This window comes from Myxine glutinosa, chromosome 7 (genome assembly GCF_964187855.1).
Source record: "Myxine glutinosa chromosome 7, kmMyxGlut1.1, whole genome shotgun sequence".
NCBI lineage: Eukaryota > Metazoa > Chordata > Myxini > Myxiniformes > Myxinidae > Myxine > Myxine glutinosa.
The window spans coordinates 51,980,292-52,003,916 of NC_136267.1; the positions used below are offsets into that span (position 1 = coordinate 51,980,292).

Genomic DNA, 23,625 nt, shown 5'->3' on the forward strand with positions numbered 1-23,625 from the left:
GATGTACAATACTGCATTGGAGTCATCAGAAGGAACCAAAAAAAAGGGTTAAATATGAAAGATGGAGTCATCAGGATGAACCTGGATCGGATTTGCGTTTCAGCTGCTACTCCTCTACCCTCAGACCCATCCAATCGCAGCCAAGTGGGCCTTCCAGGAAAAAAAATTCTGCAAGAATTCACTTCTCCGAAGACAGATAGATAAAGAAAGAGAGAAGTAAAGAAGAAGCAAGAATTATAATAAACTAGCAGAGGTACCCAGCGTTGCCCTGAAAATAAAGTCAGTCACGCAATTTAGTTCAGTGGACGTTTTATAGTCAGAGGAAGCCACGCCCCGAGTCTAAACCTGATGCGCCCATGTTTTTTGTCGTGAAAAGTTACTCCCCATGGATCCTCTCTTCCCTCTCTAAGTCACTTCCTTAGGCTGTCCATGAGGCATAACGGAACAAACAGACGTTCACATTTATATTATTGCGGTTTTGGGAAACCACTAAAAAGGAATGACAACCTCCATACAGGTCACCTGGAATAGTTATTTCATAGCAGACCATTATCTTAGCCCCTTCCCCATATTTTGGGTTAGTATTTCATGCGTTTGGGAAAGGAAAGATAGGTCCTCCTCTCATAAGGGATAATTTGCCAGTCAATGCACCAGGCTCAAAGGCACACCATCCAAGCACCAGGTAAAAGTTCCTTCGAAAGGACTTGTGGGGGCAGGGGAACTTTTCAAACCCACAAATCAGAGCCTGAGTCACTTCCGGGGAGATTGTGGGGTGGAGTAACGGGCTCCACCAATCGTGATCCAGGACATCTCCAAGATCCCACCCTCCACCCCCCCCACCCCCCCCCCCCTCCACCCTTGCGAGGGTGAACAAAGAGAGAATGAAGACGTTTTTGGAGACTATGGGCCTATCTCTCTCTGCTGGGTTCACTGAACTCGTTTTTTACTCTCTTCAGCCTGGGACATTATTGATCTTGCCACTGAGCACGTGTGCTCCATTCTAGGGCCTGGACTTTGTCACTCAGCACACGTGCATTCGCTCTCTTGGACTCTCTCTCGCTCTCTCTCTCTCTCTCTCGCTCTCTCTCTCTCTCTCTCTCTCTCTGTCCCTCTCTCGGCTTCACTCAGTACGTGCCTGCAAGATTATTCTCCCTCTCTGCCGGGTTCACTCAGCTTCTGCACATGATTGCTCTCTTGGCCGGACTCTCCCTGCACGTGGACACGACAAAGAGGCCTCGATCTTGCTTGTTTTGCATGTGTTCATTGTTCTCTGGCTGCCGGACTCCCTCTCGGTGCACGTGTGCAGGGCATTCACCTACCCAAGTCCGTGCTGACAATCGACCTCATTCTGTCCGTGCTGCGAGGCATCCGGAGCATCGTAGCCTTTGTGCTATCAGGTTTCCAACGTTTGTTTGTTCCCCTCCCCTCCCCCGTGAAAGTGTGTTGGGCCCATGTGGTGTTTATTTGTTGTAATCCCAATAAGGAGTAGAATAAGCTATGTTCCTGCATGTCGTCCATTTTTCTTTCCAATTGAAATAATTACATTGTATATATTTGTAAATAAATCAAATTGTTCAACATTTCCTTTCTCTCTATCCGTGAAAGTCTTTTCCTCCATTGATCCACCATTGTTTGCACCCAGAGTAAAGATCGGCCGTAACAAAATTACCATTACTCCGGCGGTTACCAATGGTTTTCGCTCGGCCGTCTAAATTTCCATCGAGGAACAAAGGCTAGGGGTATACCTTCACTATACTATGTCACTTCCGAGTCACTCGCCTAGTAGGCTGAGCTGAGTCGGTTGTCCTGTGTATTTGATTGATTCCGTTGGATTTAGCGTGTGCTGTATTGTTGTGCTTTGTGTGAATGACTGTGATGGATCCCTGTTTCGTTTCCTGGCTTCTGGCGGAGTGTCTGCCCATGAGATTTGCAGTACTTTGGATTTTACTCGCCACCAAGTTGACAATTTCGAACTGTGAGTACCCGCCATGTTTTTTCGCTGCGCTTCACGCAGCCCCGGTGTGCGCCTCTCAACAAGGCAGTTCTTTTCCTCGTCTCGCTCCATCGTTCGTCCCACCGCTCGCCCCACCGCTCGCCCCACCACTGCATGCACCGCTGCATGTACCACAGCTCGACTATCCGCTCTAACTCCTCTGTGCCGAGGCCTATTCGCTACACTTGGCAAAAACGTTTGTCTTTAAACAACACCACTCGATTGACTCCTGGACTCATCTCAGGCCTTAGAGAACTTGAAATCGGTGTTGGTCTCCCGCGAAAATGCACAAAGCGAGGCGGGAGGAGAAAGCAGAGAAAAATACCGATTGTGATTTATTTTCGCGACCAGCGACAGCCCGGCCCACATTTTAATAATTCCTGTGAAAAAGTGTCCTCTATCAACTTCAATAACCTCATCTATCCCTGTAGAACATACACAGCCCCAAAACAACACTGTTCTGACCTGTCTCTCGCCTTATTCAATGCTCAGTCTGTAAGTAGTCCTGAAAAGCGAACTGAAATTACCTCTTTTATTCAAGATAACGATATCGACGTGCTTTTTCTGACCAAAACTTGGCTCTGACCCAGTGGCGACGAAGCGAGATGTGCTGATCTCACCCCACTTGGATACACCCTGCAGTCATTGCCTCGCTCCTCTAGGGGTGGGGGCATGGCTGTTATTTACAGAGACAACTTCTCTCCCTTTGTCTCCTTCACCACGACTTTTTAGTTCGACCATTCATCCTATGAGCTAGCCCATGTCACCTGCACTTTGTCAGAAAACACTCTTCATTTCTTCTGCCTCTACCGACCTCCACCTAACCGGAAAAACAAGCTTACTATCTTCGTGACCCAGATTCCTAATCTGCTCGACCACTGCAATACTCTTCCTGGTTTCGTCCTGATTCTTGGAGATTTCAACGTTCACTACGACCAACCACAACATCCTCTCACTTCAAAGATCATTGACCTCCTTTCTACTTTTACTCTGTCTCAGTCTGTCTCCCAACCTACACACGTTAAAGGACACATCCTGGATTGGTTAGTGCACAGATGCGATGATCAGTTGGTGCAGTCCACGTCAGTGACCTGTGCTATCGCCTCGGACCACTTCTGTGTCACCAGCCACCTGAATATTGCTATTCCTCGTCTTCAGCCCACCTTCATCACCGCCCGCAACATCCATGCCATCGACCGTTCCGCCTTTAAAGAGGACCTTCACACCCGTCTCTCTGGCCATTCCTTTGTCACTGCAGAAGACCTCGACTCTTGCCTCCGCACAGTGTTGGACTGTCATGCTCCAGCAACACGGCGCGCCGTTCCCAGACGCAGGAGTACTCCGTGGTTCAGCGCAGTCAGCGACGAAGTCAGGGCTGCCAAAAAGGAACGGCGACGTGCCGAGAGACAGTGGCTGAAGACTGGCCTCACAGTCCATAATATAACATAGCTAAAAGACTCGTCATAAAAATCATTCTGAAAGCAAAAACGTCATATATTTCTGATCGGATTACTCGGAGCTCCTCCTGCATGCAACTGTTCAGCATTACCAACCGCCTGCTTGCCACCAAAAATAAATCCGTTCTTCCCACTGTATTTCCTCAAAACGAACTACCCCAACGCTTCCTGCATTTCTTTCACAATAAAATTCAGTCAATAAGAAACAATCTTGACAAGCAGTTACTCCTTTCCCTGGATGATGCTGAACACTGCTTTCACGGACGACCTCTCAGTTCGTTTACTCCTGTAAAACGGAAGTTGTCAAATGTACAATCCTCAAGTCAAACACAAAAACATGTGATCTCGACCCCCTCCCCACCGATTTGTTTACTGAGTGTTTGGACACCCTCCTCCCATTTATTACTGCAGTTATCAATGATTCTCTGACTACTGGTTCATTTCCGCCTCTCTTTAAGCAAGCACTTGTTAAACCACTTCTTAAAAAGCCCACCCTTGACCTTAACGACATGAAAAATTACCGTCCTATCTCCAACCTGTCTTTCCTGTCAAAGATCACTGAAAGAATTGTGCTATCACAGATGAATGACCATCTAGTTTCAAATAATATTTTCAATTCTCGCCAGTCAGCATATAGACCAGGCCATAGCACCGAGACCGCTCACATAAGAATAACAAATGATCTTTTGACCTATCTTGACTGTGGGAAGGTTTCCGTTCTTGCTCTTCTAGACTTGTCTGCCGCCTTTGACACGATTGACCATAGTGTCTTAATTCGTCATCTTGAATTCACATTTGGTATAACTGGTACTCCCCTTTCTTGGCTGATGTCCTATCTTACTGATAGAGTGCAAACAGTTGTTGTCAATGGCCAGAAATCAGCCCCTTCTCCGCTTTCCTTTGGCGTTCCCCAGGGCTCAGTCCTGGGACCTATACTCTTTCTTTTGTACACTCAGCCTCTATTTGATCTTGTTGCCAGACATTCAGTTGATCACCACGCCTTTGCGGACGACAATCAGCTGTACAAAGGAAGCACGATTCAACAAATCGTGCCCACTGTTGAAGTGTTAGAAGGCTGTATTGCCGACGTGAAGGCGTGGATGACCCAAAACAAACTTCAGCTGAACGATGTTAAAACAGAGTCTATGATTGTAAGATCGCACAGATGTCCTCTACAATGTTCACGTCCTACCACTATTCATGTTGGTGAAACCGATGTAAACTTTGTTTCGTCGGCCAAGAACCTTGGTGTGGTTTTCGACTGTAACATGACATTTTCCAAGCATGTACCTCAAACTTGCAAATCAGCATACTTTCAGCTGCGAAAGATCGCATCCATTCGCCACTTTCTTACTCCTCAGGCTGCTCTAACTCTGGTCTGTGCCCTTGTCCTCTCAAGGCTAGACTATTGTAATTCTTTGTATGCTGGCTGCCCTCAGTTTCTCTTGGATAAGTTACAAAAGGTTCAAAACTCTGCCGCTCGTCTTGTCTGTAAGGCGAAGACGTCTGACCATGTTTCTCCGCTCCTTGAATCTTTACACTGGCTGCCTGTCTCTGCTCGTGTGCAATACAAAATTTGCACACTATGTTATAAATCATTGTGTGGAGCGGGACCTCACTATCTCTCCAATTTGCCCACTCTCTATGTACCTCGGCGACGGCTTCGTTCAAGCGACGACTCTATGAACTTAGAGCCGCCGCGCACCAGCACCAAGTCATTTGGCGAGAAATCCTTTTCTTTTGCTGCACCTCTGCTCTGGAATGGCTTGCCTTCCTCTGTTCGACATGTCGACTCTCTTCCTGCCATTAAAATCTCCCTCAAAACCTATCTGTTTCACAAGTCTTTCAAAGTCTAAGTCGTTTTCCCTTTGGTTTGAGGTGGGACGGAGATTGAGAGTATGTCTGTGTACGTGTGCGGGGGAGGGAGGGAGAGGAGGGGGAGAGTACACATCTGTGGGTTTTGAATGGGGAGGGAGAGGAATAGGACAAGAGTGAAGGTGTGTCTGTGTGTGTGTATGTTTGTGTGTGTGCGTTCGCATGATAATGTAAAGCGCCACGAGGGTCGTTAACTCTGCTTGATGGGGCTATATAAGACTCCTTTATTCGTCCCCTACCAGTGTACACCGGAGGGAACTATAGGTTTGCACTCCGTCCCTCCGTCTGTCAGTCTGTCCGTCTGTCCATCTGTCCGTCTGTCAGTCTGTCCGTCCGTCACGCAAAGAACAGTTTTCCGGCCTTTTTTCTAAACTCTTAATGCTAATGATTTCAAACTTGGTACATGGTTTCCGCATGATAAGTTACAGATCAAGTTCGAACTTCATGACGTTTCGATCATTTTTGACAAAGTTATGGCACTTTGAACTTAGGTAATTTCCCCCAACAGTTTTCCGGACTATAATTCGGAGTGCGGTAAGTCCAAGCTGTTAATATTCCTTGTTTTAACTCCAATTTACATTCTGTTTCCACTTTTAGTGAGAAGTAGGGGTCTGTGCAACCATTAATAAACTTTATTTGGTGCAAATTGGATAATTTTTACCCGAGTTAACTCAGACCGTGAGTTGGTAATTATATAATTCACACATAGTGCAATACGTGCAGGCTACTCCACGGAGCGACCTTGCAGGCTTATTTTAACTCAGATTTACATTATTTTTCCTCTTTTAGTGAGAAGTAGGGGTCTGTGCAACCATTCATGAACTTTATTTGGTGCAAATCGGATAATTTTTAGCCGAGTTACCTCAGACCGTGATTTGGTAATTATATAATTCACACAGTGCAATACGTGCAGGCTGCTCCACGGAGCGACCTTGCGGTTTTCCGGATGACAGACTGCCGGCAGGGGGACATGTATTGCAGTGCAATACTCAGAATGCTTGTTGTTATTATTATACCGCCGGAGGGTACTGTGCATTCCCCGATTGGGACCGTCACGTGGTACAGGTAAGCTATCACACGATGGTCCAATTGACGTTCGTAGTTGCTGGTTCGCAACCTGCCTAAGTATTAGGTTATTCGTGCGTGGCAGCCGCAGGTCCGGTAAGTTTGGGATGTGATGGAGGATAACCCCCTCATAGTAAACCCTAACCCTGGACCATAGCAATATGTATAGATAAAGAGAAATATGAAAAAGTAGAAAGAAATGTGAAAGGAACAAAGATCCCTAACTCATAACCCTAGCTCCTTCCCTTAACTCCTAGCCCTAACGCCTAGCCATAACTCCTAGCCAAAGCTCCCAGCCCTGGAAGGATGTTTGGAAGAACACAGATAGATAGATTTCAGTATTTCTTCCTCAGGCAAAAGTGCAGCAACAGTTACAAGCTACCAGTGGTCCATCAACGGGGAAGCAGAATCTAAACAGCATCAGGACATGGTACTGAAGGAGCTGCGCTCCAACGCGAGTCGAAAGATTTGACGCGACCAAAGACGGAATTCGTCCGAGTTGCTTTATTGAAACAAAACAGCTCAGGTATTCTGAAAAGCCCGTTTATCGGGCAGCAATATATATACACATTTATGCCCGGGCGTTTGCCCGGGAAAACCGAGACCGGGCATGCCCGGGTGTCAAGGGCGAGTCCTGGAAAGGCGAGTCTGGACATGCCCGGGCGTCCTGGACGCGGCCTGGCAACTCGAGGCTGGGCGTGCCCGAGCGCTCTGGGCGAGCCCTGGAAAGGCGAGAGCGGGCATGCCCGGACGCTCTGGGCGAGCCCTGGAAAGGCGAGTCTGGACATGCCCGGGCGTCCTGGACGCGGCCTGGCAAGTCGAGGCTGGGCGTGCCCGGGCGCTCTGGGCGAGCCCTGGAAAGGCGAGAGCGGGCATGCCCGGGAAAGACGAGACCGGGCGTGCCCAGGAGGTTCGGGCGTGCCCGGGAACAGCGAGTCCGGGCATGCCCAGGAGAGGCGCGTCTGGGCCCGTCCGGACGAGCCCGGCATGGCGATCGCGCCCTGGCCGCGTCCTGGCAGGTGCAAGGCGATTGTGTACATTCAGCGGGAACCGCTACAGTACAATCATTATGAAACAGAAAACCAAATACTGCATTGGAGTCATCAGAAGGAACCAAAAAACTAGAACAATGCAACTGTGTCGCCAATATGCCTCCGCATAGTCCCACAACCGGTAGATGCCATCACTCTGCATATTGTTATGAATTTTGGGGTAGAGTGATATATAGATCAGGTAGATCTGTGCAGGTATCATTCTCCGATTATCGTGATGGGAACCCCACATGTAATAAGGTTGTTTAGGCGGTTTGTTCGTGTAAGTGTATCTTTGTGATCAAACAAGGATGATCCTTGTGATAACTAGAGTAGGGATTCTGCTAATTCCCCTGTTCGTGAGACCTGTGATTTATCCTTCGTCCTGTATGGCAACGCACTAGACACGTAGAGCAGGTAGGCCCAAAAGCACCACACACACTAATTAAATCCCCCCCACCATAAAACTCACCGGAGGCCAGTTCGTAGCACTGCTGATGGAACCGCAGCCAGCTACACCACCAACTTGAATAGCAACACACATAGCACAGGCAGGCCGGGAGCCACACCCAGAAGGACTCGCTATTGGGCAGGAGTCGACCAACCAAAGGCTAGAGTAAGAAAGACTGGTGATTGGCCAGGGGTGGGGCAAGAAGCTTCCCACAGATTGGTGGAGGGAAGGCTCAGAGGGAAGCAGAGGACTGATTGGCAGGGCACGCCAATGACGTCGAAGGGTGGCCTGCGGGCATTGGTAGAGAGCTGGACAATGCAGCCGTGGCCTGCGGGGGGTTGGTGAAACGGTCCGATGACGTAACACCACGGCCAATAAAATAATTCGCTGGCCGGCATTTTGCCCTCTCGTTTTTGGATCCCTTGGTGCTTGGACCTCGTTCGCTCCTGCCCTCACGATTCCTCTGCTCCGACCTTTTGCCCTCATGCCTTCCTTCACCCTCAACCCTCTCTCCCTTCTGATCGAACGTAGGGTGCATCACAGTTCCGTGCCAAATCCGTGAGGACATTGCATGGCAGAGCAAGCGGGCTGCACGCTTGTTCGCTTCGTGCGGTGAGGCCTGGCAGCGCCCAGACAAGGGCACGTCGAGGCCTGGATCCCGCCAATGCACCGGACGGCTTTCGCAGACCCTGGCGAGACCCTCACAAGCTGATCAGAGCTAAGTGCATGATCAATCACACGGTTATTTTCAGTTAAATTCTCCTTTGTGTGTTTATTACGTCTTGTGTGGGGACGTCCCAACTTAGAACATTTATTTGAGCGTCGTGTTTTATTTTGTATTATCGGCATCCATGGCAATAAAGCCTTGTTTATTTTTGTACATAAAATCCGGTTCGTGTGAGTTTAATTTGCACAGGATTGAAGACTGCTTGGAGATCGCGTCAGGTAAAAGCGTGCAGCTCTTCTTCCTCTTTTTTCTGCCCGCGCTTGTATAGTGAGTCCATATTTGATCGTCGCCTCAAAGTAGCGCTCGATTGCTATCCGTGAAATTCCCGGTCTTCACCGAGGGGAATCACATGACAATATGTATGGGTAGGGGATCACGTTTGTGAAGTTTCATGTTGACGGGATGAGTTTCGTTTATCTATCCAGGATGGCTGCCAAACCACGTGACCTATGACATCATCATTTTCAAACTATATGCAACAGTGCTGTTAGATGATATTTGTAAAATTTCGCATCGATAGGGTGAGCGGTTTCAGAGATATAATTATTTAATATTTTCCTTCAATCCAATATGGCTGCCAAACCATGTGCCCTATGATGTCATAAATTTAATATTTCAATACAAATGCGTCATAGATCATGTGCATGCAATTTCAGATTTTTAGGATAAGGAATTTGATTAAAACATATTTGGCTGGTAAACCACTTCACCTATGATATCATCATCATGCTTTTGTTCCCCGTTGGAAGTACTTGACAATAAATCGGCAGGATGGAGGAAGGAGAGGGAAGTGACAACACATGGTCATGGGATGTTGTGTGGTGAGGAGGAATGTATTTATTTTTTTGATTTTTTTTAATATTGAAGACTTTAAACATCGGGTATATAGTTGGGAGGAATTGATGGAAGAGTAAGGGAATAGTGGTGATAAAGGGACTGAAGGTAGTATAGAAAAAGGACAAATAAAAACGATTTGGGAGGCCTCAATTAACACGACAAAACGGGTAGGCCTCAAATAACCCAGTTCGAAAAGTCTGACGAATACTCACAAATTGGCATAAATTTTAAAACAAAACTGAACTAGATGAACACAGCAAACACAGAGACAGCAAAATAAACAGTGGAAACTCGCCAAAATGACTGGGAGAACTTCTCTTTGAGGAAATCGGCACGACCCAAGCTCAAGGATCCGAAACCGGAAGGACCAGAAGCGGAACAGTTGATCCTTTTCTCCACCAGCCTCATCTCAGATCACCAATTTGATCACCAGTCACTCCACCGTGGACATGCTGCTTCTACTCATCCAACAATGGATGGAGGCCCTCATATTTCAGACATGAGTCTGGCATGCCACCTTGGCATACTGAAAACTCTCTGCCTGTGGCATCCTACACCAACTCCATACATGTCTCACTGACTTCCTCTACTCTCGTAGCCAAGGTGTGGCTCTCAACAGAATCCTTTAATCTCCTCTCCCTGTCAAGACTGGAGTGCCCAAGGCATTGTTCTGGGCCCGGTCCTATTAGATCTCTCTGACTCTCTGGAAAGTCCCCTTTATCTATTTACTCATGACTCTACCCTCTGCCATGACATCCCTGATCCACCAGACTGACAGGCTGCAGCCTCTTCCCTCTCTTCAGACTTTAAAAAAATCACAAACTGGTCAAACACTTGGAATATGTCATTTAATCCTGACAAATCTCACTATACCTCTCTGAAAGGACCATATGGCAAGCCCTCCCATCTGCTTTGAGGAAGATGTCGTCATTCAAACTTCTGGGTCTCTCTATCAGCCACGATCTTTCTTGGGCAAATTTCACAGTTGGCTTCCAAATGGGTATCCTTCATCATACAAGGTCTTTCATTGGCCAATCTGAACTTTTGACAAATACAATGTGAACTGCTTAATGGAGTACTGCTCTCCCCTTTGGGCCTTGCCTCACCTCACGTCTTGCCTTTCTTTATGCCATGGTGGACGGAGGTTATGTATTCACCCCGTCTGTCTGTGAGCAGAATATCTCAAAAGGTTATGGACGGATTTGGAGAACAGGCTAGGTGGTCGTGGTTCATATGCAACCTGTGGCTGCTTGGCTGCATCATTTTCCTGCATTATTTTCTGGGGGTGCGGCTGTGCCACTGATGCAGTGCTCTATTACCAGTAAGCTGGTACTCATTTTGCAGACCTCGGAAGGATGACAGGCGAGGGTCAACACACCTGGTGTTGTTTCAATGGCACGACATGGGCTCAAACTCCGGACCCTAAGATCTTTTCAATGGCACGACATGGGCTCAAACTCAGGACCCTAAGATCTTAGGCCAGAGCTGGTATTACTAGGCTTGACAGGTTGGGTTTGTGACAAGGACAATTTTTATATTTTAGTGAAGATCCTGATCCAGATTCGGACTCTATAATTTTGAAAGTGTCAAGTCCTGCAGTAACCCACCCCCTCTAAATCCGCCTGAAGGTTTCGATGCACTCCATCTCTAAATCCGCCTGAAGGTTTCGATGCACTCCATCCAATGCACTTCCTTTATCCACCCAATCTTTGACTTTCACAGTCAGCATACCTTAATGTGAAGGATTCCTGGACCACCTTTAGAGGCCATTTTTCCCCGCAGAGCAGGGGTTGGCCTTTATCGGGCACCGTGGTCCCCTTTTTGAAGCAATGTTTTATGGCCGGATGCTCTTCCTGCCACCAACCCTGTTAGTCGCCTCTTGCCACACAGGGAATTACCAGTTAACTGTTACTCAATTTGCCGACCTCGGAAGGATGACAAGCTGAGTCAACCCCCCTGGTGTTAATTCAGCGACCGACCGGGATTCGAACCCAGGATCCTAGGATCCCAAGCCGGCACCCGAACCGCTAAGCCAACACCAGGCTCAATGTGAAGGATTCCTGGAAGTGAGGATTTGAAATTTGCATTTTGATGAAATGTTAAACTATTTTCACTCCCAATGTAAGCACTCGTCTCTTGAGGCTCAGATGAAGCTTCTTTAGTATACATACTGTACATTGCTGTGGATAGAGCATCATTTTGCTTGGAGTGCAGCTGTGCTGCTGATGCAGTGGCCCCTGTAGGTTAGAGGATACATTTGTAATTTGGCCAGGGTGCCTGCTCACCCTCATGAATACATACCTCATACTCATGATCATACTTGCTCTTCATGAAGGACACCGTGGGATCTTTAACCTTCACAAACTAATGCTGGCTCCCTCCAAATTTCACAATCTTCCAGTTGAACATCTTGCTCTCTTCTTTTCGTTTCACAAACTTCCAATTGAATCGCTCATAGTCTCGAAACAATGGTTGTAACAGCAACTCTGACATTTTTGGACGAATTCAAGCAAAAGCAAGGCCGTTCTAAATTGGCACGGCCTGACGTAGTGAAGGGAAATCCAACATGGCTGCGCCCTGAAGGTGGCGTCTCCTGACCGCTGCTCCGCCACACTCCTTATGCACATGCTCATGTGATACGGAACAGCGGAACGGCATGGTTGGAGCACAAACACCACCGAAGAGTTGCGGCCATGCTTTGATTGTACAGGTTGGAGTGTATTCATGGACAATGGGGTTATTCCCAAAAGTTGGAAATCTTCAATTATATCATTGCAGTACCAAAAGTTTTAAAAAACAAAAAAAACAGGGATGAGTTCAATAATTACCGCCCTGTTGCCGTAACCTATAATGACCTCTAATGTAATGAAGTCTTTTGAAAGGATATGTCTGAAATAGGATATTGCAGGTCGCACAAGATCTGCCAGCAACCCTCTTCTGGTGAAACTGACAAAATCAAGACTCTCTGCTCACCTTCACTCTTTCATTCCTCTTTTCTCCCGCCTCTGGAAGAAACTCTCTACTCTCTTCAATCCCACTCCTCCCTCCAGGTCTTTAAAACAGCTGTCCACCACCATCTCTTATCTTCCCCCATCCAAAACCTTGATCTTTTCTACCCCTGTTAATTCACCCCAGATCCGCTTTTCTGAAATACCGACTTCTTTCCTGGAAGTGCTCGCAGTGTCCATGTGTTTTTAACCTCTCCCACCCCCCACTCCCCTTCCCACGCCTCCTCCCCCCAAGCCCTCTCCCTCCCACAGATCTCCCGATGTCCCTGCTCTCAAATGTTGTACTTGTGTGCTTCCCCCTCTCTCCCAATCTGGTCTCCCGCTCCCTTTATTTCGTGTTATGTGTCCGTTTGTTTTTTTGTCATTAATGTTAGCTCTCACACGAGCCTCGATCTTGTATACCAAAAAAATAAAATAATAATAATGTTTGTGCACTCAAGTTGGCTTGTTTGATCAATCTAAATTCGCATATCAAACAAATCGAGTTGTCAAGGCCTGTTTATCTCCAAAGATTGTCCTATCATTTAGATACTCCGAAGTCCTTTGTAAGAACATTATTTATCGACTTCTCTAGCGACTTCAATACCAACGTACCACACATTGACACATTACTGAAACTAGATCTTACACCTGGGCTTTCAAGATTAATTCACAACTTTCTCACAGATAGATCACAACAGGTGATGTATAATAACATGGTACCTATCACGTGTCAGAGTTTTGATCTTGGGGCACCACAAGGTTGTGTTGTCTCCCCCATTTTGTTTTTAGCTCACCTGGACTTGGTCAGCTTATGTGGTCGAGCAGTGTTCGTAGGTGAGTCCGTAAATACTTTAGCCATCATCGCTTGAAACAAACACACAATTTTGATGCAACTTAGCCACAACCTTCATATCTGATGCCTAACGAAGGTGTATTTACCGCATCAAAATCTGCGCTCATTGAGGGGTCTATGGGGGGAGGATCGGATCTCAAAAAATAGGTATTTGCTCGCTTCCCCGAAACTAAACCTGCACACGATTTTGATGAAACTTGACCACAAGCTTCATCACCCGTGATGTACCAATCTTTGTTCATGACATTAAATAAATCAGGGTCTGGGGGAGTACAAGGGAGTTCAACCCCCAAAATAGGTATTTGCTCTATCAGAAGCTACACACACGATTTCAAGGAAATTTGGCCACAACCTTAAGCACCAAATTTTGTTCACAGCATAAAAAATGTCAGGGTCTAAGAGGATCTGCAGGGGTGTTTGAGAGACTTTTTCTTATTCTGATCCACGTGAGCTTCAGGAACCTTCCAATTGTTCTTTCCTGTCAGCGACGACACTCTCAATATCCACCATGCCATTTGGGCCCTTGCTGGATGTTCGGGTGGTGAACGGGGAGCAATGCAAGTCCGCCCAATGTTGTCAGGAGCTGAGGCCCGAGGCACGTCCCGAAAATGAATGAGGACAATTTCAGACCGACAAGCTCGCGAAGAGGGTGACGTCACACGGAGGCTCATCTGAGCCAATGGACATGCCACACCAGGACCAAAGAGGACTGCGTGCGACCTTTACTCCCGGGAATCACTCATGGAAAGGGTGGAGCATCACCCTTGACCCCCACCAGATTCCAACACCGCCCCCCTCCACCCCCCATGGATATAAGGTGGAGCTACAAATTGGTATCGACAGAATTTGGCAGTTCAAGTTCAGTACACAGACAGAATCCTGCAGTTCAAGTTCAGTTCAGGACAGAACAAGACAGTATGAGATAGGACAGAGAAGACGTTGTTGGAGTCTGATTGCCATCATCCAGTCAGGTCTTTGAGTTCCATTGCACTTCATCTGAGCTGTCCATCAGAGGCGCCAAGCTTTGTTCGATCTGCCAGGAAAATGGAGGGGATTGACGGAGCAGGCCAGGCGAATCGTCCAATCTAAGAGAGCACAACCATTTACTTTCCATTTCCCTGTCCAAGCTTTGCCCTGCTCTTTCTTTCTGAAACCTTCCTACCTCTCCTTTGGGTGCGAGTCTGATTTGGCGCCAATGTTAGGTTTGTTTTGATAAGACTGTATAAGGCGTTGTATTAGACGGGTAAGAGCAGAACTCTGTCTCTCTACTTTTGTACATTGCCGCAACACACACATTTCTTTTGGTTGTATTTTGCTGCCCCACACAAATAAATGTCTTAGCCATGCTGTACTTTATGAATAATCCTCGATTGCATGAATATACCACATACCTTTCCTCACCCCCTTCTTGTAAATAATAAACCTCCCTGCACATATTCTTCCAATCTGCCTGTGATATATTTTCCTCCATTGGTTTAGCATAGTCCGCACTTGCGTTAGCCCGGACGATCTTCCCCACCAATTCCACCACCACACTACCAGTTCCACACATTAGCCAGTATGTCCTGGGCAGTTCGCTCAGCTCCACTTGATTACATAAGATAAAGATCAGTGCGTATGGAGGGCACAATCCCCGGTTAGATAAGCCACATCACCCTCAGGTAAATGGTGTCAGACGGAGGACCCTGGGAGATTTGGTCGACTGACTTGGCGTCTGTGGTTGATTAGTAACCTGCCGGACCGCGGAGTTATCCACAACTGGTGGCCTCAGGATCAGAGGTTTAGAGGAACCCGAGGAGTCTCCCCTCATGTCAAATGCCAAAGCCCGCATCCGTCCGTAACAATATGTACATTTGGTAATTTGTCAAAAGAAAATGTGAATAAACTGGAAAGACCCATGAAGATTGCCCAGCGTGTGATACAAACAGATCTTCCATCAATTTGTACCTTGTACAAGAAGCGCGCTGTGCTGAAGATGCACAAAATAAACAAGACCCATCACACCCACTTCACCATTGTTTTTGTTTTAATTGTTCAGACATTCGTCTTTGTGTTCCCACGAACCTCTCGTTGTCCCTTCAGACTATCTTTTGTACCAAATTCAATTCACATGTTTAATGCGAGTGTGAATAGGAAGGGATGCACTCTCCACTCCTTTAATTGAATTGGACTGAATTGATCTTTCTTTGTCTTTGGATTTCCAGTGGAAGGAAAATTTCCATGTTTTTACATGGACCATAACAAAGAATATGAATGTGAGAAAAACGTATAGTAAGAGATGTATATCAAGAATGGCTTGGAGTAAAAAGACGTTAAAAAACTTATAGTAAGAGATTAAGAATGGCTTGGAGTAAAAAAGACGTTTAAAAACTTATTGTAAGAGATGTATATTAAGAATGACTTGGAGTAAAAAAGACGTTAAAAAACTTATAGTAAGAGATGTATATTAAGAATGGCTTGGAGTAAAAAGACGTTAAAAAACTTATAGTAAGAGATGTATATTAAGAATGACTTGGAGTAAAAAAGACGTAAAAAAACTTATAGTAAGAGATGTATATTAAGAATGGCTTGGAGTAAAAAAGACGTTAAAAAACTTGTAGTAAGAGATGTATATTAAGAATGGCTTGGAGTAAAAAAGACGTTAAAAAACTTATAGTAAGAGATGTATATTAAGAATGGCTGGGAGTAAAAAAGACGTTAAAAAACTTATAGTAAGAGATGTATATTAAGAATGGCTTGGAGTAAAAAAGACGTTAAAAAACTTATAGTAAGAGATGTATATTAAGAATGGCTTGGAGTAAAAAAGACGTTTAAAAACTTATAGTAAGAGATGTATATTAAGAATGGCTTGGAGTAAAAAAGACGTAAAAAAAACTTATAGTAAGAGATGAATATTAAGAATGGCTGGGAGTAAAAAAGACGTTAAAAAACTTATAGTGAAAAGAGAAAAGCTTATATATAGTAAGAGAAAAATGTAGTTTTCTGCTCATTTATTTAAGGCATTATTTTCTTATTTTTATCGTTATTTTTGTCTTTCACAATAGATCACTCATTCTTTCTCCTTTTTCTGCAGTGCTGTTATCTTAGTGGTTGTTTTGTTAACACTTCTGTTATTCTTAGCTTCTGAAAGTGCTGCCTTTAGTTTTAGGAGGGTGATTCAAGGTCACTGTTCATTCTCTTAAGGACGTACAGGTCAACAAAAACACACACACACACACCAAACTTCTGGACAACCATCGGGGACGCCTCTTCATGGTGGTTATACCCCCCAACGCAAGTCGGGATCGAAATCTTCCCCATTCTTCCCCTGCTGCCCGGATAAGTCAGGGCAGTGCGGTCACGGTCAGAGTGCTGATCGATCCCCATGGACCGGTCCTTTTCCTCTTGTCTCTCTCTCTCTCTTTCTCTCCAACTCTGACTTCGTGAAGGTGGGGGTACACCTTCCTGAATGTGGGGGATCTCTGGGTCGCTCCTGCGAGATCGATTGGCTGTCTGCGTGCCGCGTACTTGTTCGAGAGAACTGTCCGGGGCTATACAACAACAGCCAAACTTCTGGCCAAGGACACTATATATAGGGACAACATCAAGTATATTGATTGGCTTGTGGGCTGCTGTCCTACCAGCCAGTGACACCGGAAATCTCAGATACCTGAACTCCGACAGCCACATGATATTCCACTTAGACCATGGAACAAAGTCGTTCATAAATTACCCAAGTCTGCTCCCAGCCACACAATTATTGCGACCCTGGGACAGATCTTCTCCGAGTTTGGAATCCCTTTCTCCAGTGCTGAAGTCCATTCCTTTATGAGACATGGAATTTGACCACATCATGGCATCCCCAACATACCCAAAATCGAATGACTTCATTGAATGTCAAGTTGAGACGGTGAAATCCATTGTCTGCAAGTCAAAAAGTGCAGGAACCGATTTCCACCTAGTCCTGTTACCTTGCCATTCCACCCCCATTAGGCACAACTTTGCAAATCCTGCTCAACTACTAATGGACAGAAAAGTCAAATCAGTACTGTATTCCGATCTGATTGGATGTACCATACTCTGTTACAGAGCGTTGGTTCTGCCGAATCAGTTTATAGGCCAGTAGTGGGGCAACTTAGCATAACAATTGTGCATTTTGTGAGGAAAGCACCAAATTTGGCACACCAGTAGACTATTATATTATGAAAAGATCTGGATATTGGGCCATCTCAGATTCAGAGATTTGATTTTTGCAAGATTTCGATTCGATTGGGATCGAAGAGAACATCTTCTTCGTCTTCTGTACAGTGAAGTTGCCAGCCCTGAATTCTCTGGCTACATCTGGGTGCTTCATTGGGAGTGCAACCATGTCCCTCAGGTGAACAGGGATCCACCTGGCATAGTGTGTGTGGTCTAAGGCATGGAACCATGGGACCAGTTCCGTCAGGGCATCAAGGTACGTCGTGAATGAAGCCTGCTGCAGAGAACGCACGTAGACCAGTACCAACAATCCAACATCTCTAGTTCCAGCACAGTTGCCCAGTACTGAAAGTTGGGAATGTCTTCTCCTCTCTGGTGACACCGGTCTTCGAACTCAGGCAGGTCTTCTGCATCATCAGCATATGTCATACAGTGGCGTTCATACGCACGGTGTTGCAGGATGTGCAGTGCCGCTGCAGTGATTTGATGAGCTCTTCTTGTGCGGGTGACGTGGGCAGCTCGCAGGAAGGAGTCGGCCGTCCCTGGCGTTGCAATCTCAGCTTGCAAATCTGAAAAATCTGCAAATCTTGCAAAAATCAAATCTCTGAATCTGAGATGGCCCAATATCCAGATCTTTTCATAATATGATAGTCTACTAGTGTGCCAAATTTGGTGCTTTCCTCACAAAATGCACAATTGTTATGCTATATTTAGCTTTGCTGCCGGACTACAGGGCAGTAGTTCAGACAGGAATTTGGATATGATGCTGGCGATGGTCACCTACTCTCCATCAAAGCGACCATGGGATCCATGGGAAATTCAATCTGAAGGACGGCACACACATTGCTTGGTAGGAATTCAAACCCAGTTTGGATGGCTAGAGGTGAGTATACATGTACCTATAGGCCATCCTGTCAGCCTAAATCAGTATGACCCACCATAATTGCCAACAGATACAATGACAATGTTGTCCAGGAGCTGGAGAAACGTCACCACTCACAGAATGTCGACCACCATCAATATGCTCGGGCATACGAAATGTCATTCCTATACTCTGGACAGTTTGTATTCAGAAACACAACACCCATTGTTTGGAGTCAGCAGCAGTAATCGCACAAGTAGTGTGAACAAGAACTGTCAACTTTCTGCGAACGTTAGTGTCGAACCTATGAACTATGACTATCACCACCACTACCAGGACACAGACGCTTGTCCAATCTTCCCCGCAATCTGCAAGTCTTGGTCGCACGTTGTCTCATTCTGACGCTTTTTCACAAAACCAACCACGTGATCTGGCCGAACTGCCAAGGTGTGTAATCCAGTCTCCAGCAAGTTGATAATTTGATATTTTGCTTGAGGAAAAGGAAGATGTGAGGATATTACAAAGTTTGCTGTTTTACTTTTGGTAAAAGGCATGGGAGTGGTGGTTTGGGTAAGAGGATGTTATGGAAGGTTCAATCACCTGTGTGTTCTCATCTTTGTTTCATCATGATTATAGTTGAGTAACTACAACAGCACTTAGTAGAGAGCATACCTCCACTTGTTTGGCCATATCACTCAATGGTGAAGAATCACTTAAAAAATTAAATAATTATCATATCCGAATCCATGCTCAGATCTTCACCAAAATCGAATCGATTCTTCCTTGTCACACACACACCACTGGTCCACCAGCTTTTGTCCAAAACCGTCCATAAAGTTTTGAGATGTCCTGCAATGTATCGTTTTTGTCCCAATCTCCCAATAGTGAAGAAACACTATTTTTTTTTTTTGTATACAAGATCGAGGCTCGTGAAAGAGCTAACATTAATCACACAAAAAGTCAAACCGACACATAAAACATATAATAAGGGGAGCGGTTGACAAGATGGGGAGAGAGGGGGAAGGACACAAACACAACATTTTGAAAGCAGGGACATCGAGAGATCTGTGGGAGGGTGAGGGCTTGGGGGGAGGGGGAGGAGGTGGGAGAGGTATAAAACACATGGACACTGCAAGGACTTCCAGGAAAGAGGTTGGAATTTCAAAAATTAAAATTAAATGAAATGAAATTAATTAATTTTTTTAAACTTAGAATTAAATAATTATCATATCCCAATACATATTCAGATCTTCGCCAAAATTGAATCGATTCTTCCTTGTCCCACACTCAACCTGTCCACCAAGTTTCGTCCAAATCCATCCATAACTTTTTCAGATATCCCGCTATGTATCGTTTTTGGCCCAATGTCCCAATGGCGAAGAATCACTTCAAAAATTCTAGTAGCCGGATCCGAATCCGGATCTTCACCAAAATCTCATCATTTCGTCCTTGTCACATACGCTACCTTTCTGCCAAATTTCGTCCGAATCCGTCCACAACTTTGTGAGATATTTTGTTCACAAACAAACGGACACACAGATAGGAGTGAAAACATAACCTCCATCCACCTTTGGTGGCGGAGGTAATAAACCCATTATTCTCTTCCAACATTGCTTCTATCCCCTTAACATCGCAGTCACTACGACTCCATGCTTTCAGCGATCTGTCATATCCATTCTACCGGTGGAGGTTTATCTTCAACCACCATCAGATCTCGAGCTTCTTCCACTTATTTTTGAGAACCCGAGTGTGTGCAGGAGGTTGGGAAGGGTACTCCATGAGAATCGAACAGACTTCCACATGTCAAGTCTTATATCGTGTTGAAAATATCAGTTATATGAAGTGCATTTATGGCAATAAACATTTCCATGAAGAAAAACAGAACACCGTACATCACGCTCATCGGCGATGTCGATGAGATTCCACTGTTGCACTGATTTATTGCTCCATAATATTAAGATACTATTGCAATTCCCTTGTGTCTGTTTTGGTAAAAACCACCTCGGATGGAATTTTTTTCTTTTATCGCCTTCCTTACCGCACGTCAAATGAAATCAGGGTAGAATAGTCTTCGTTCCATTAAAGAAGATCGAAATTACGCAACGCAAAAACGCACAATTCATTGCAACGGTCTCTCTGGTGTCTCTAACTTTACACTTCCGAGTACTTCTTCATCACATGGCACGACAGAGACTGAGGCCTGCTTGCAAGACCACCGTGGTCGTTTCAGTAGCAGGTGCCATGAAGGAAGGGTGGTGCCGTGAGCAGTCGGTATTTCGGTTCGTAGGTCACGGCTCCCAAGATGACCGCATCACGTGGGTCTACACCCGAGAAACAGTGTCGCAGGTCCACTTGACCTTGGAGTTCGCTCGGTGACTTCTGACCTTCCGCCAAAGGCCGCACATATTCTCCCGCTGCCTTCCAGCAGCGACCTGACAAGTCAAAGGGCTCTTCTTGTTGCCAGATCGTGCCAGCGTGCCATGCCTTGACATGCCTATCTCCATCTGTCAAAATGAAAATTTCACCATTTGCTTAACAACTCCTTCAAATGCTAATTATTTATTTCTCTTTCTCCCTCTCCGTCTCCCTCCCCTGCGGGGAGAGAGGCGGGGAGAGAAAGAGAGAGAGAAAGAGAGAGAGAAAGAGAGACGGGGAGGGAGACGGGGATGGAGACGGAGAGAGAGAGAGAGAGGGAGAGAGTGAGAGAGAGAGAGAGAGAGAGAGAGAGAGAGAGAGAGAGACGGGGAGGGAGACGGGGAAGGAGACAGAGAGACAGAGAGACAGAGAGACAGAGAGAGAGAGAGAGAGAGAGACGGGGAGAGAGACGGGGAGGGAGACGGGGAGGGAGACGGGGAGGGAGACGGGGAGGGAGACGGGGAGGGAGACGGGGAAGGAGACGGGGAAGGAGACGGAGAGGGAGACGGAGAGGGAGAGGGGGGGAGAGAGAGAGAGAGAGAGAGAGAGAGATAAAGAGAGGGAGAGGGAGAGAGAGAGAGACATTTGTACATGAAACATTTGTACATGAAACATTTGTACATGAATGAGAAGTAAACAAGTAAATAATGACCCTATTAAAAAATAAAACTATTATTTTATGTCAATATGCTAATGGTTAAAGGGTGGAAGTGAAAATACGTTTTTACCACCAAAGGGGTATGGCAGGTGTGCCGATTCACTAGGCAGCCAGCCAGCCCATGGTGGTATAGAAAGAGCAGAGTCAGGGCTGGGGGTTGAGTTTGAAAGCTTGGAATTCAGTGATGAATGTTCTGCAGAAGGGAAAAGTGGGTGAGCAATGAATAAATGGACAAATTGGAGAAGGAATGAATGAATGAATGAATGAATGAATGAATAGGAAAGGTGTGTATCGAGTAATTACAGGAACTTAGGCGAGTGACACCTGAAGGATTGAGGCTGCCATTGTAGGTCCCAATATTGCGGCCATGCTTGACTTTGGTGTGCCGAGTGAGGTTGCCTTTCAGGGTGAACTTGCTCGGGCAGTGGAGACACTGGAAGGGCTTGCGTGTTGTGTGCAGATGCAAATGTCCCATAAGATTGTGTAGCCGATTGAACTCTTTGTTGCACACCTGCGGAAAAGCACGCAAGCGTCAAAGCACCTTGGTGCGATGAATAATTTGTGTACAGGGCATAGCTTTCTGCGGTGGCGTTAAATATTCAACCAGACTACCGACATTCCTGGTTGTATATCAATATTGAAGGTAATTGGCAGGTAAGCATAGCGATAGGATTAAAAAGACAAACGAGCAAATGCAGGTGTCTGATGGTCGGGCCTTCAGCTCATCACACCGACAGTCATATTCTATCAGATCATCAAGGATTTTTACATTTTGTTGTGCAAACAAAGGATTGATTGTTCAGGTAAGCGAAGGAATTAACATTGTAAAGTGATGCGCATGAGGAATGAAGGACAGGTCCTTGTCAATCTGTGTCAGCAGACAGGTCGAACAATGGGAGTAATCAATGGGACGTCGATTGCGGTATTATAAACGCCACGGGATGTAAGGAGGACCTGATGTTTCAGGTGTAATCCCTTTCCGTGTCCGAAATCCCATAGAAAACCAATAGGACAAATCCCATAGGAAATTGGACCAGGAGGATCTACTAGTTTCAATAAGGAAAGTGAAATACTGGACCAGTAGAAAATACCAATGAAAAAAAAAAACCAGTTTGTACCAGTAAGAGACCAATAGAATACCAGCAATATATAAATGAACAGGATCGAAAATAATCAATGGATATATGTGGGAAGATCACATGCCCAGACTGGGAATTGAATCCAGGTCCTCTGGGGAACTTGTACCAGTGCTCTGCCACCTGAGCTATCTGCTTCCTGGATGGAAAACAACTTGAATTCACATATATAACAAATACTCCACAGGGAAATCCTGTAAAAACAAAACAACACGACTATAACTCCATTCAATGTGGAACTGTGTGTTACTTGCGGTTGTTTATAACAAAATATAGCTAAAGTATTTTGGTTGGTCTATGGCTTTTACAGACCAGTTGCATCTCATGGTTTCCACTGGAAACTCTACTGGTTCTTGCATAAACCAATTGAAACCGTGATTTCCAATAGAGGCCCATGTAAATGGTCTCTATAGGTTTCTATGGGATTTTCGACCTGGGAATTCATCAGAGCAAAACATCAGCTTCTCCTTGCTTCCCACAGCAGACAGCACACCTCAATCAATGTCCTGTCGATTTCATCCACGGATGTGGTTGCACAAGGTTGCAAAAAATAGGTTGAAAAAAATCAAGTATCCTAACCATTTCCAAGGAAAGAATACATCCCATTACCTGAACCAAAAAATGTTTTCCCCTACCACAAAACCCAAAAAGGGTTTTTGAGACCACTCAAGTGCCCAGACTTTGTCAACCTGCTTGAGAATATGCCTCATGATGCATCCTGCTGGTCTGTCATGCCACTCTAGAAACTAGTATATGTGTACATGTGGGATCAGTATCAAATATCTCCATTGATCGTATATCTGTGAAGGTTTTCACCAAAACAAGAGGGGTGAGAACACTGGTTTGTCAAGTCTCACGCATTATATGTGAGAAACACAAGTAATCCTCTTCTGGCACCTCCGATGCGGACCAACTATTTCACACAATCATGCCGAAGGGTGGGAAACGCATACAATTGTGAGTACGGAAACGCGTACAACAGAGCCAAGGCTTGTGGACGAGCTGGAACACAGAATATAAAAAAAATATAAAAAAGCAGAACAAAGGAACAGCAGAGGGGATAATACCACAAACAGAGACGAGGGACAAAATAGAT

The 23,625-nt window shown here is 45.7% G+C and overlaps 1 protein-coding gene across 1 annotated transcript in view; it reads right to left on the bottom strand.

Moving 5' to 3' along the window:
• Positions 1 to 20,123: 20,123 nt before the first annotated feature.
• Positions 20,124 to 23,625, bottom strand: part of LOC137431222 (uncharacterized) — a 29,860-nt gene continuing 26,358 nt past the window's right edge. Inside the window, exons 5-7 of the mRNA XM_078781700.1 lie at positions 21,718 to 21,904; positions 21,464 to 21,586; positions 20,124 to 20,824 (exon numbers count right to left, since the gene is read on the bottom strand). Of these exons, the coding sequence (XP_078637826.1) occupies positions 20,547 to 20,824; positions 21,464 to 21,586; positions 21,718 to 21,904 (588 nt within the window). The 3' untranslated portion in view covers positions 20,124 to 20,546. The remainder of the gene's footprint in view (positions 20,825 to 21,463; positions 21,587 to 21,717; positions 21,905 to 23,625) is intronic.